Below are 14,509 nucleotides of genomic sequence, written 5' to 3'. Positions count from 1 at the left end.
AAAATTGAGGGGAAATGTGTGTGCGTCCTATGGAGCGAATGCAGGCTCCTTGGCTTCAGCAATAGCAACGCTAAGCCTCCGAAGCGCAGAGGGAGCGCTCCCTCCGCGCTCCAGAGGCTTCGTGTTGCTTTCGCTGAAGCCTGAAGAGCGAGAGGCATCGTTGCGCACCGACCCCTCTCATTCTCCAGGCTTCAGGGATAGCCGTGCAGAGCCCCTCCGGCAGGGAGAGGCTGCACGCGGCTATGGCTTCTTTAGCCCCGAGCAACCCCTCCGGCGGGGAGAGGTTGCGTGGGGCTAAAGAGGAAGCCATCCCACTCGCTGCCTTGGCTTGTGCCATAGCTGCGTGCAACCCCTCCGGCAGGGAGAGGTTGCGCAGCCTGTATGCTGCTCTTTGGGGCTGGGGGGGGAATAAGATTTTTTTTCTTGATTCCCCCCCAAAAAAACTAGGTGTGCCCTATGGTCTGGTGCGTCCTATGGAGTGAAAAATACGGTATTTATTTTATAACAGGGACAAAGTCTATACATCACTGAGCATCTGATGCCTGAAATCACAATTTTATCACTGATTTAATGGCTTTTATCTTAATGACCCAGTTTTATCATTGAGTTAATGGGAATATGTCAAGCTCTGAAAGCACCTCCCTTCCTGTTTTTGTAGTTGGTACTACAGTAACCTGAGCAGAGGAGAAGCAGAGGATATGCTGATGCGAATTCCTAGAGACGGAGCCTTTTTGATAAGGAAGAGGGACGAACCCAATTCCTATGCCATGACTTTCAGGTGAGACACAAACTTTGTAATTATGACCTGACCTGACATGCATGATCTGCAGGTCGGACCTCAAAGCTATTTGTTTCAAGGACCAGAGGGGAGTATGTAGTCCAGGTCTGACACAAGTTAAGGTGTGTAACAGTGAATAGGTATCGGAGGGGCCAGAAGCACGTAAGTGGACAAAGCAGGTAGATGGCTACATTCCGTAAAGCAGAGGCCCGAGGAAAGCAAAGAGATGCAAGACACAGGAAACTCTGGGGCAGAAACTCCATCAGATAAGAAACTTGGAGAGAGGAATCAAGCCTGAAGCAACAGAGATAAGGCCAGGTTACCTGGTCCAGCTGGACTAATGGGTGGCGGTTCTCCACTCTGTTCACTATCTCTGCTAGTACTACAGTGCAGGAAAGACCTAGCTAAGAGCTGCTTACTCTGCATGGTGGCTGCCCCAGCGGCACAAATTAAGACCCTATGGCCATACTGGCAAAGTAGGGGGTTGGAAGTTGCGTGGGGGTGGGTGGTGTAGGGGCTGACTAGGTGGGAATGGGGAAGGAGTGGATGAAATGCAAAAATTTCGGAGCTTGTAATGCTCACCTTATGTACAAGGCAAGTACTGCAAGCCCCTGAGATGTGCCTTTCTGAACCAGGAAATTCAAGGATCTCCCCCCGCCCCCCCCAATCTGTGTCTAGATGGCCAAATCACTCCTGCAAGAACTTACCTAAATAGGAGGAAAATGAAAATGCCACTTCAAAGCTTAAGGACTGATAATATGATATGGCTGTTGTTGTTGTTGTTGTTTTGTCTTTTTCTAAAGCTTGCTCTTCACTGTTTAATCCCACAGAGCTGAGGGGAAAGTGAAGCACTGCCGAATCAAACGAGAAGGCCGCCTCTTTGTCATGGGAACATCTGCTTATTTTGAGAGTTTAGTGGAACTGGTGAACTACTATGAGAAGCACCCGTTGTATAGGAAAATGAAATTGCGCTATCCTGTGACGGAGGAGCTGCTGGAGCGCTACAGCACGGCAAGCATTTTACCTTTTTAACCAAAGTGCCAGGGCTTTGCATAGAATGCTGGGTGGCTTTCAGGGATTTATTGCGGTACGAGTATATTTCTCCCTCCACCCACAAGAGGTCATCCTAAAGGCAGCTTTAGCCTGCTGGGCATTTTGGGATTTTCAGTATTATCCATGGTACCTCGGCCCCTTGCCCATCCCAGGCAGCATATAAAGCAGAAGCAGTTGGGTTTCAGTACTGGAATGTGCCTTCAGGTACCTTCAGAATGTTCTCCTGACCAATATTTAATGCTCTGGGAAGATCATTGCTTTTTAGCTATGGATAATGGGATCCAAGGTGGTGAAGTAGGAATCCCTTAAAATTAATAAATAGAAAACCAGGGATTTCGCTTACCTGGGATTTGAAACCAGCTTCGCATTCTGATTAAGAGATCATGATGTTTTATGCTGGTGTATGCCCTAAATATTTTGCTGTAGCTTTTAGTCCTGACTACCCTAGTAACATGCAAGAAGGCCTAGTTGGCTAGTAGTTCTCTCTTTTGACCAGTGTGTCTGGCCAATTGCAAGTCAATGATTCCAAATGTCTACCTACAGGCTACAGTTTTTGTTTTGGAATGGAAGATGAATATATTAAATCAATCTGCTCTCCAGATTTTGGACTATAACTTCCATTGCCTCAGCCAGCATTTTTGTCCTAAGTCCTTATCCCACACAGGGGAATCCATGTGTGAGAAAATTTATTCTTTTCTGTGCAGAAAGCAGAGGCACATAATTTAAATTCTTTTTACCAGTGAGTTCAACGATAAAATAATAGTAATTATTTTTTCTCTAGGTCTTTTAAAAAAATATTGCTAATAATAATGATGATGATGATGATGATGGTGTTATTATTTATATGCTGCCCATCTGACTGAGTTGCCCCAGCCTCTCTAGGCAGCTCCCAACAAAACATTAAAAACACAATAAACATGTTGTAAATCACTATGAAAGCTTCAATTTCTAGTTATAATATGAAAAACCAGGCAGAAACCTTTGCCAAAATCCTACTGACACTTTTTTTGAAATCCCCAAAGCTATGATAGGGTGGGGAAATCACAAAACTGCTCAATTGCTACAAGTATATTTGGACAGTGTAATTTCTTATGTTAGCACATTAAAAAGCTTTAAGTTACTTTTTTCTAGCTGTGCAATTTACTTTCTTTTCTTTTTCAATCTTAGGAGAAAGATCCTAGCTCATTATATGAAGTGAAGGCATATGTGGAACCTGGTGAAATAACACCTTCTGTGGTATGTTAAAGTTTTGCTCAAACTTATTCTTGATCTGAAAGAAGAGAATAGCTGACAGATCCTTTATCTTAATTTCCTGTTTAGAGAATTGAAAGGACTGATTGTAGGTAAAGGTGTATTTGGAGGGTGGGAAAATGTGTGTGTGTGTGTGTGTGTGTGTGTGTGAGAGAGAGAGAGAGAGAGAGAGAGAGAGAGAGAGACTGACTGACTGACTGACTGACTGACTATAGTCTAACTTAGCCTTTGCCAAACCTATAGGCTACAGCTCCGATCAGCACCTGCCAGCAAAATGTCTGGAGGGCAAAGGCTGACCTAATCATTGTTTCTGGATTGTATTACAGTGTTTGTGGTTGTTCCCCCAAATTCGCTTTGACCTAAAGCTCCTTTCCATTTGTTTCTCTTGAAGCCACAGAGAACTGTTAAAGCCTTGTACGACTACCAAGCGAAAAGAGACGATGAGCTGACTTTTTGCCGAGGGGCTTTAATTCATAATGTCTCAAAAGAAGTTGGTGGCTGGTAAGAAGACAGCTTTTATATTTTTGCTATGAGTTGGTGATGTTTTCTGTAGACCGAGCTGTGTCTCAACCATAGATTTCACTATGTGGCTTTGAGCATTTTTTAAAAAATGTGAACCTCTCTATAATACCTCATTTGGATATGGTGTCTCAAATTTGATTAGTACATGTTTCTCTCTCTCTCAGGTGGAAAGGCGATTATGGGTACAAAGTTCAGCACTACTTCCCAGCCAATTACGTGGAAGACATGTCCTCTGATAACACGGAAGATCTTGAGAATCAGGTAGGAAGATACTTGTTATCTATATTCTAGAGTTTATGCTATTCACAAAATCCATTCAGTTATTCCAAAAAAGGTGGTAACGCATTCAGACCCTTCTGTGTGCAAGGTTGCCTTTCTGGATGCTGTCCCACACGCGTACAGAGATGCAACATTGTGGACAGAGGGTGGGATTGTATATAGCACTGTGATGTGCACAGGAACAGAAAGTTGGGCTTAGTAGCTCTTTAACACTTCTCTGTATGAAGAATGTGTATTGTCAGCTTTGAGATTCTTGGCATGTGCCAATTTCTCCCTATTTCTAAAGTGGTGACAGTCATGTGGAATATTTATTTTCTTACGACTCACATGCCAGTAATAATAATTATAATCCTAATCATTTTTTAATTTATATCCCACCCATCTAGCTGGGTTTTCCCAGCCTCTCTGGGCAGCTTACAACATATATAAAAACACACCAAAGCATCAAACATTAAAAAACAAAATAATCCTATTCAAGCAACCAACCAACCAACCAATAAATCAGTAGAAACCAATAACAACAATAATAAACAGTTTACAGTTATACCCAAATTAAAATAGCTGCCAACCCCAACTAAACATTTAACCAACACCAACTTGACCAAAACAAAACAGAGGAACCAAAATTTGAACCATTTAAAACATTTTAGCCAGTTGTCCCAACCCAAGAGTTGTTCCAGCCAGAGGCATAGGAACAGTGCCTGATTTACGTATAAGCTAAACAAGCTATAGCTTAGGGCACCACTCTTTTCGGGGCCCCCAAAAAAATTTAAAGAAAAAAAACTGGATGTACATTTCCAAAATATAAGATAAAAAACAAATAAGCTCTAAATATGTTTTATTTTAATAATTATTTCACTATTAATATACTTCTTTTTAATTGCATTTCACTAGTAATATACTCCTTCTTAATTGTAGTTCAGCTCAACAATTACTTTGATAAAATACATATTTTGTTATGTGCAAATGGCTTTAGTTACCTATTAGGTCCATAAATTACCATATAGCATATATTCAACACAAAAAAGCTGCGACAATTTTTGTTGACAAAGGACTGCTGGACATATAAAGGGCCTCGTTACCTTCAGTAGTTTAGGGCCTCATCAAACCTAAATCTGGCGCTGCTTAGGAAGGGGGGCAGACCGCCCCAGATGCCCTCACTTAGGGGGGTGACATTTGGCATGCTGCCCTCCTGCGACTCCCAAGCCTACCCCGAGCCATCAGGGTAAGGGGGGAGCTGCGCTGCTTTGCTGGCGGCATTCCCCCCTTCCCCCTTCGTTTTGACAGCTTGGGAGAGGCTTGGGAGTCACTGGCGGGCGGCACACCGAATGCCCGCCAGGGGCAGCTTGCTCCGACCCCATGTGCGGCTCACTCTGCCGCTGGCTGCAGGGCACACACACTGCTCTGGGCACCTGAGTGGCTATCCTGCGGATGGGAGGGCACTCTCTGTGCCACGCCCCCCTCAGGAGCACACCCGCCCTGGGCAGCGTGGGCATATGCTCTGCCACTGGTTCCAGCAATGTCCCAGTGCCTCCCAGGAGCCTATGTTATCTGTTCAGGGTGAGCCTGGGCATTGCCCCCTAGACCAGGTGGAAATGGACCTTGCAACACAGAGCAGCCTTCCCTCCAGCACTCAGTATGGCTTCCAAGCAGTTTAAAACTATAAAATCAATACATAATTAAAGCACACAGTAACAGTTCCATTGGGGCATTAAAGCAGCCTCAATTAAACCATACAATAAAACGATCTATTAGAAAACATGAGAATTAGAAACTCTTAAACACTTCATGCAGCAGTTAAAACAATAAAATCAGAAATTCAGCTCTGCCTAAACAGGTGTGGTTGCATGCCTGAATAGGCGCTAAATTTTATGCAGAAACTGGCCTGGAAAGATCTTAGGGAAACTCATGCTTTTGCTGTGGTAAATGAGGCTGGACTTAACTTTCACCTTCTGGTGCTGCCAGGTTAACTTGAGAGGAGCCCATGTTTCTTCCTTTACCCCAGCAGTGTTGGGAGGAGTAGTGTTGCTACAGCTCCTGGCATGGCAATGCAGATCTGAAGTTCATGTGCAATGCTTAGCCAAAAATCCTGACTTTAATAAGGAAGCATAGGCATGAGCTGTGTGTGAATGCACAGAGCCTTTTGAGAGGTATTTTGCTTCCCGTGATATATACTTTTATAAGTAACATACATACATACATACATACATACATAAATAAATATTGGTGTTCAGTGTTAGTTATGCCAGTGCCCAGAGGATAAGATTATCAAACTGGGTAAAGGATGCTTAGCTGTGCTGGTTAAGAACGTAATGGAGTGTGAAAAATCTGCAATGGTCTCAGAAAGAACTTGATCTTCTGAAAAGCTTTCCAGCTCTGCCAGTGAATTTCAAGGAAGTCAACTATTAGAATGTTAATAATTACTAGCTTTGGTAGTAGTAAATGGACTTCCTTAATCTTATTATCACCAAGCAGTTTAATTTTTTATGGTTGCTAATATTATTCAGTGACAGGAAACCCATACACTTCAGGACTGAATATGAGTGTAGTTCCTATGTTCTGTCAGCTACAGAATAAGTAGAAAGTATAGATTGAAGGCAAACTTGAAAAACGAATTGGTCACATCACTGTAGCAGTTGAATTAAGCAGCAAAACTGCTTAATCAGTGATCCAGAAGCTCTGCTTAAGCAATAATTCTGCCTTCATGGTGAATGAATATCATTTTTTAAGCATTGGTCCTGGGAATTTAATGTTCAGTTTCGGTTTCAGTTTCTGTTAATTGGTTCTCGTGAGAAACTTGCAGATTCTAGCTTCACCAATTAACTCAAGCTGGAGTCAATTTACTCTTGGCAGAAAGCCCAGGTCTGCTTGACCTAGAAACTACTCACTCTGATTGGTTAACGAGCAGCACTCAACTCTGTTATCTAGGGATTGCTAGCACAGTTTGATGTGAGGTGTGTTAGGAGTTAGAAGTGCTGTGTATGGTTATGAGAGAGAGAGAAAGGAAAGAAGGTTTAATTTGCTTTTATTTGTATGCAGAAACTCTGCTGGTTTTATTTCTCCTTTTTAATAAATCCTGTAAATAGTTATTCTGAGTCTAGCTGACTAGTCATTACTGCCGCAACTAGCTTCTTCGCTGTGCAGGAAAACTCTGCTACGTTTGGGCTAAAGCCAGTAGGGCTATGCCTGACACTCCAAAGTTCCATGAGGTTATGGGCATTGTGCTGCCAGCCTGAGTTGCGGTGGTGTCAGCATCAACGGCGTTGGTTCCAGTAGTTCCAGAAGTTGTTGTTCTCTGGCTGGTTCCTGACCGTGGTGAGCTGGTGACGCAGCGGACGCAAGGACAACAGCTGCAGCGTGTGAGTGCTGGGTGCTGTGGTTCCTGTTTTCTCTCTCGGTGGTCGTGAGTAGCTGGTTCCGGGTTCCAGGGACATCGCTCTCAAGATGGCCTCACAACCAGGTCAGATGGCTTTTGAGCGTCTGAATGACTCCAATTACTTGCTGTGGTCGGAACGCATGCAGGCAGTGCTGCAGAGGGATCGTCTCTGGCAAGTGGTGAGTAAGTTTCCTACGAAGCCTGATGATGAAGACCTCGATAAAGACCAAAGAGCAAGGGCCACAATTGTCTTGGGGCTGGAAGATTCCCAGTTGCCGTATGTGAGGGGAATCAAGACAGCTAGAGGTGTGTGGCAAGCACTTAAAGAACTCCATGTGCGTGAGACAGCGGTTTCCAAGCTGTTCATTCGCAAGGCATTGTACAAGGCAATGTTACAGCCTGGGGTTACAATGCAGGAACACCTACACAGTTTACAGTTAAAGTTTTCTGCGCTACAGGAAAGAGACTGTGCGTTAGACCAGCAGGAGAAGGTGGCTATTATTTTGAGTTCTCTCCCGGAAAGCTGGGACAATTTAGTTTTGTCTCTAGAAGGCATACAGGAGCGTGATTTATCAGTCAGTTACGTTACTGGGCGTTTGATTGAAGAATGGCAGAAGAGGCAAGAAAGGTCGTTGGCTGCAGAGGCTTCTACAGGTGGACGGTTTGGAAGGAGTTCTCATGCCGTGCCAGAGGTGGAGCAAAAGCAGCGTACTGGTGAGGAGTCAGCGTTTGCTGTTAGGCGTTGTTTCCGATGTGGGTCTTCAGCGCATCTAAAACGACAATGTCCGGAGTTGGTCAAGTCTCAGTTGCCGGTGCAAGAGCAGAGACGAGATCAGCAGCAGCAGCAGCATAAAAAGAAATTCTTCAAACGAAAACAGTCGGCTCAGCTGGTGACCGGCGAGGTCAAGATTGCTGATGAGAAACAAGCGGTCTGGGTGGTCGATTCGGGAGCATCTCGCCACATCGTGAATTCAGATGAATTGTTTGTTTCCAAGAACTCAGCACAGCGCAGCCAGGTGGCTCTAGCAGACGGAAGTACATCCGAAGTGATTTCGGGGGGTGCAGTTTATGTTCCTTGTCTTCGTGAATGCCTGCAAAATGTACTTTGTGTGCCGTCATTAAGGAGCAATCTGATGTCTGTAGATTGTTTGCTAAAAGCTGGGTTTAAAGTGTATTTTGAAGGAGACAGTTGCATTATTAAGAAGGCTGGTGAGATTTTAGGCACTGCTAAGTCAGAGGGAGGCTTGTTTTGGCTTAAAGCAGGATCTCAAGTTGCAGCAGTAGTCAGTAAATCTCAGCCTGCAGTGAATAACAAAGCTATACATGACAACTGTGTGCACTTATTGCATAGGAAAATGGGGCATGCTTGCTGGAAAAGTGTACTAAAAATGTCTGAATTGGCTGATGGGGGTAATTTAAAGAGTTGTAACAAGTACCTTGATTGTAATGTGTGTAAAAAGGTTAAAACCCACAGAGTCTCTTACCCCAGAAGTGACAGAGTTAGTGAGTCACCGCTACAGCTGGTTCACATGGACGTAATTGGTCCATTTGCTGTAAGCAGGGGTGGATCGCGTTTTTCACTAACAATTGTGGATGACGCCACGCGTTATTCTTGGGTTTTTCCCATGAAGAATAAGGGTGACGTGTTCACTAAGTTTAAAGGCTGGGTGGCATCTGTGGAAAGATTTCTGTCCATTAAACTCAAAAGGATTCAGACGGACAGAGGTGGCGAATTTATGTCAAATGCCTTTAGAGATTGGTTACAAAAGCGTGGCATTGGGCATAGAAAAACGAACGTTTTTTCCCCAGATGAGAATGGCGTTGCAGAGCGAAAAAACAGATCTTTACAGGATATGATGTTTGCCATGCTTGATGATGCTGATTTGCCCATGTCTTATTGGGGGGAGAGCATGCTCACCGCGTGTTATCTCCAAAACAGGCTCTTTCATCAAACAATAGGTACAACCCCGTACTTTAAATTGTTTCAGAAAAAACCTAAAATTGATCATTTGCATGTGTTTGGATCAAAAGCCTGGGTATTAATTCCAAAACAAATGAGGAAGAAGGGAGATCCTAAGACCAAACAGTTAGTGTTTGTGGGTTACCAGGAGCTGGGAAAAGGTTTCCGCTTTGCTGAAGGGACAAATGGCATTGTGATCTCCAGGAATGCCAGTTTTTGTGAACATAGTGGCTGGGAGAGACTACATGCCAATACTGAGGTTTGAACCTTCCCAGGAGCTCCATGACTCTGAAGGTAGACACAGAGAATCAGAGTCTGAGGGGGAGGAAAGTTCAGATAAGAGCTCTCAAGAAAGTGGAGTTAGCCAAAGACCAGTGGCTAAGCAACAAAAGAGAGGTCGTAGTTCTGAGGAGGAAAGTGGGTCAGAAGAAAAATTTTCTCCCAGAAGATCTAAAAGACAAAACAAAGGAGTGCCTCCAGTGCGTTTTTCTCCTGATACTGCAAATGTGTTTAGTGTAATTGCAGAACCCAAGAGTTTTCAGGAGGTGTTAAAGTTACCAAAAGAGGAGGCAGAGCTCTGGAAACAGGCAATGGAGGAAGAGATGTCCTCTCTGAATGAGCACAAGGTTTTTACACCAGTAGCAGCGCCTGAGGGGGCAAAGATTGTAGGCTGCAGGTGGGTGTACAAACTTAAACCTCTGGTGACAGGAGAGTACAAATACAAAGCTCGTTTAGTGGCTCAAGGATATTCTCAGAGGCCTGGAAAAGATTATGACGAGACTTTTTCCCCTACTGCTAAGGGGGACAGTGTAAGGCTGATTCTAACGCTTGGAGCAAAGAGAAAACTCCTGTTAAACCATTTTGACATTCAGACTGCATATTTACATGCACCAATATCAGAAGACCTGTATCTAGCCGAACCGCCTGGTTATGAGACAGGTTCCAATAGAGTGTTAAAATTAAACAAAGCTCTATACGGTCTCAAACAGGCTGCAAGATCTTGGAACAGATGTTTCCATGAGGCCTTAGTGTCATTTGGTTTCAAGCAGAGTACAGCTGACAATTATGTTTATGTACGTGGTACAGGCAGTGATCAAGAGTTTTGTCTGATTTATGTAGATGATGTATTGTATGCCTGTAAAACAGATAAACAAACTAAAAGGTTTGCCAAGCAATTGTCCAGTAAGTTCAAAGTGAAGGACTTAGGCCCGGTTAGGACATATCTAGGGTTGGAAGTGTGCTGGGCCCAAGATGGCAGCTGCCTAATTAGTCAGCAGAACAAAGTTAAACAACTACTGACTACATACAGGATGCAGGATTGCAAAGGGGCAGCGGTGCCTATGGATCCAGGTTTCATAAAAACACTTCACGTAGATGAGAGTCCTGAATTTGAACATCCTGATGTATATCACTCTGTAATTGGAAGTTTATTGTATATAGCACAGTGGTCCAGACCTGATATTAGCTATGCAGTAGGCATATTAAGTAGATTGGTCTCAAAACCCACACTAAATGCCTGGAAAGGGGTAAAACAAGTTCTGAGATACCTCAAACAGACAATTGGCTATATGTTACAATTAAATTCTTCCGAGGATGAAATGTTGAGTTGCTACTGTGATAGTGACTGGGGAAATTTGCCAGATAGAAAATCTGTCACAGGACTAGTCATAAGGGTCGGTGGAGCTTTAATCAGCTGGCGGTCACGCAAGCAAGACATTGTAAGTGTGTCATCAACGGAATCAGAGTATGCCGCATTGAGTGAATTGTGCAACGAGGTGATTTATTTCAAGCATTTGATGGCAGATTTAAATGTAAATTGTGGAGAACCGGTACAAGTTTACATTGATAATCAAGCTTGTATAACCTTAAGTAAAACAGAGGGTTTCAAATCGCGTTCAAAACATATCTCTGTAAAATACCAAAATGTACGTTGCTGTGTACAAGACAATGTAATCACCTGTACTTATGTGTCAAGTGAAGAAAATGTAGCAGATGTGTTAACTAAACCATTGGCAAAGATAAAGAACAAGCGAATGTGCAAGGGTTTAGGTTTGCTGGAAAAATAATCTCCTACATAGGTGTATTTGGAGTTAATTGTTCAGCAGAATCTGTGAGGGGGTGTTCAGTTTCGGTTTCAGTTTCTGTTAATTGGTTCTCGTGAGAAACTTGCAGATTCTAGCTTCACCAATTAACTCAAGCTGGAGTCAATTTACTCTTGGCAGAAAGCCCAGGTCTGCTTGACCTAGAAACTACTCACTCTGATTGGTTAACGAGCAGCACTCAACTCTGTTATCTAGGGATTGCTAGCACAGTTTGATGTGAGGTGTGTTAGGAGTTAGAAGTGCTGTGTATGGTTATGAGAGAGAGAGAAAGGAAAGAAGGTTTAATTTGCTTTTATTTGTATGCAGAAACTCTGCTGGTTTTATTTCTCCTTTTTAATAAATCCTGTAAATAGTTATTCTGAGTCTAGCTGACTAGTCATTACTGCCGCAACTAGCTTCTTCGCTGTGCAGGAAAACTCTGCTACGTTTGGGCTAAAGCCAGTAGGGCTATGCCTGACACTCCAAAGTTCCATGATTTAATGAATTCATTTTTTACATTCCAAGGTCATTTGATTCCAAGGGGGCAAAACAACCAACTTCAAACATAATAAATCTTTTCATTTCAGATAATTGAGGACAATCCTTTAGGGTCATTATGCCGGGGTATTTTGGATCTCAATAAGTATAACGTTGGTATGTATCCTTCTGACTTCCTGACTCCTTACATGTGAAGTAGATTGTGTGTGTGTGTGTGTGTGTGTGTGTGTGTGTGTGTGTGTGAGTGAGAGAGGGAACAGTTTGTCAAGTTTACCTATTTTTCCCCCAATATATATGTATATAATCTTTATTGCGGTCCAACAGCCCATAACATGGATTCAGAATAAAATACAGATTCATACAGACAACCCCCTAGGGAAGGGAGACTGAAGCAATATTTGTTTAGTCATGGGTATGTTGATCTTTGATTCGTATAACTACTGAAAGAAACTTTGCCACGGCCACTGTGATATTATTGGACTTATTTTTTAGATATATATATCCTTTAACATAACATTGATTGCTCAGTTTTAGTCTGTCTGTATTATCACCCCCAATATATCTGAACTGTATTTTAATTTTTGAATGACAAGTCTTCTTCTGAAGGGCAATACTGAAATTTCTTATCCAAGTATAATTTTGGAGGGGGGGTGCGGATTTGGAGGTGAGAGGGAACAGATGTACTCCTCTTTTAAAAGGATGGATTTAATGCATGCTCAGAAAAGAATGGGGAGGGCACAACCTCAAATAAAAATGCACTCAAAAGGTTCACAAAATAGTGTTTCTGTAAGGCAGAAGAAGCTGGTATTGTTGCCTTTTGGCCACTTAAAAATATTCTTGTACAACCTCAGTTGTACTTTGAAGATGTGTATGATCCCCAAAGCATTAAGATAAAATTTGAAAAGGTATGACAACAACTACTGGTGTCTTGTGGCAACTGAAAGTCTAACAGATTATGGTGATCATCATCTGAGGCCCTTTTTCATGTGCCACTTCCATGAGAGGCCCGGAGGGTGACAACATGAGAACAGGTCTTTTCTGCAGTAGCTCCTCGCTTGCAGAATGCTCTCCTAGGCATCAGGCAAAACACTCCTCTTCTCCCAGGCCTTTGGCTAATTAAACAATCTATGGTCTTTTAAACTGTGGGATAGGGAGGGTATCATTTTTGTTTGTTACTATGTTGTGTATTTCTATGTTTTTATATTGTAAAACCCTGTGATCCTCAGGTGAAGAGCAATATAGAAATCTAATAAACAATAATAAACCATGATAAATAAACTACAAATATAATGCCAAATTTATTATGGCATCTGGTGTAGTGAACTCTGGTCCATTAAGGCTTATGTTATAAATGAATTTGTCAGTCTTTAAGGTACCCAATACTTCAGCTGCTCTCATGTGAATCAAAGGATACTATATAGAGCAGTTGAAGAACGCTGAGGCTTTTAATACTACTGTTTTGTAATAAATGTATGTTTTTACTGATTAATGGGATCCTACCAGGATCTTGTGCAAACTTCTTTCAAGTGCTATTTGATGTCTTAAGATGTGTTTATCATGTACATATGATTTATTGTTTTGGATTCCTAATAGTAAAAATGACACAGGGAAAACATGGAAAGTCTTTTGTCTTTATCCTGGAACCCAAGAATCTTGAAGATGCTCCTGTTGAATTTGCAACAGAAAAGGTGGAAGAGCTATTTGTATGGTATCAAAGTGTCAGGGAAATCACAACGAAAACTACTGAAGAGGTACTACGGAAGCCATAATTTCCAGCACTTAATTTTTAGTAAGAGTGATTTTGATTTGAGCAAAGACTGAAGGACCAGTAACATGGTCCACACCCAACATCTGATTCCCTTGCAAGCAAAGGGGCTTTGAGAGAAGCCTTTATCATCACCATTTTTAAAATTCTATATCATGCCATATTTCCAATATCATGAAAGCATAATACACACCTTTGTGTTTTGCTTTTTGTGCCAATATCATGCAAGTTTTAACTTGAAAATAATACCTCAAAGCGTGACTATGCAATCAAAGCAAGATTTTTTTGGGTGGTGTAAGTTCAGGGTTTTTTTGGCCCTGCACTGCCAAAATGTTTTTTCTTAAAAAAAAACACCACACCAAACCTGAAAGCCAGAATTCATACTTGGAAAGTAGGGAAGTCTTTGTGCAGGGCTTCACTAGCAGAGCCAGTTAGTTGAATCCGCGCCTTTGTTTCAACATCACTGCAATTTGGGCACAGAGAGTGAGCAGGGATAAAGGGAGTGTGCAGAGACAAATTTAAAGTTGAAAATTAGATTTCACAATTTTCTGTTTCTTTGACACCAGCTGGGTGATCTCAGTGCAGATGACTTCCCCTGGACTAATGTTTTAACTGTGTTAAATCCTCAGGAAAATTTCAGGGTGTTCTGGGAGAAGAAGCAGTTAATTGCCATGGAATTGTCTGATTTGGTGGTATATTGCATACCGACGAGCAAAACAAAGGACAACCTAGGTAATGTATTTTTAAGTATGAATTTGAACTCTTCATCTGCTAGATTGCTAGACATGATCAAAGAGTATGGTATACTAGGATGTGTCTATAGAATAGCAACAAATATTCAAAGGAGGTTTAGATGCCTGAGGAGTGAGAGAGAAAGAGCGAGTTTGGTTGGCTTAGTGTGGAGAATGGAACACTGGGAGAAAACTTAACCAGTCTCCAAAAACAT

At 42.3% G+C, this 14,509-nt stretch overlaps 1 protein-coding gene across 3 annotated transcripts in view; it reads left to right on the top strand.

Annotated features, from left to right (window-relative positions):
- PLCG2 (phospholipase C gamma 2) overlaps nucleotides 1–14,509 on the top strand; it is a 72,005-nt gene that overhangs the window by 47,746 nt on the left and 9,750 nt on the right. For all 3 annotated transcript variants that reach the window (XR_014010241.1, XM_081202687.1, XM_081202686.1), the window contains exons 19-26: nucleotides 659–778; nucleotides 1,609–1,789; nucleotides 2,999–3,067; nucleotides 3,474–3,583; nucleotides 3,769–3,865; nucleotides 11,888–11,954; nucleotides 13,392–13,549; nucleotides 14,193–14,295. Coding sequence is in view for 2 of the 3 variants with exons in the window: in XM_081202687.1 (XP_081058813.1) it covers nucleotides 659–778; nucleotides 1,609–1,789; nucleotides 2,999–3,067; nucleotides 3,474–3,583; nucleotides 3,769–3,865; nucleotides 11,888–11,954; nucleotides 13,392–13,549; nucleotides 14,193–14,295 (905 nt within the window). In the remaining variant the exon portion in view is untranslated. The remainder of the gene's footprint in view (nucleotides 1–658; nucleotides 779–1,608; nucleotides 1,790–2,998; nucleotides 3,068–3,473; nucleotides 3,584–3,768; nucleotides 3,866–11,887; nucleotides 11,955–13,391; nucleotides 13,550–14,192; nucleotides 14,296–14,509) is intronic.

The sequence above is a fragment of the Podarcis bocagei genome, assembly GCF_964188305.1.
Source record: "Podarcis bocagei genome assembly, chromosome: 7".
NCBI lineage: Eukaryota > Metazoa > Chordata > Lepidosauria > Squamata > Lacertidae > Podarcis > Podarcis bocagei.
Note: the sequence above shows the minus strand (reverse complement) of the source record. Positions and strands in the feature narration are given on the sequence as shown.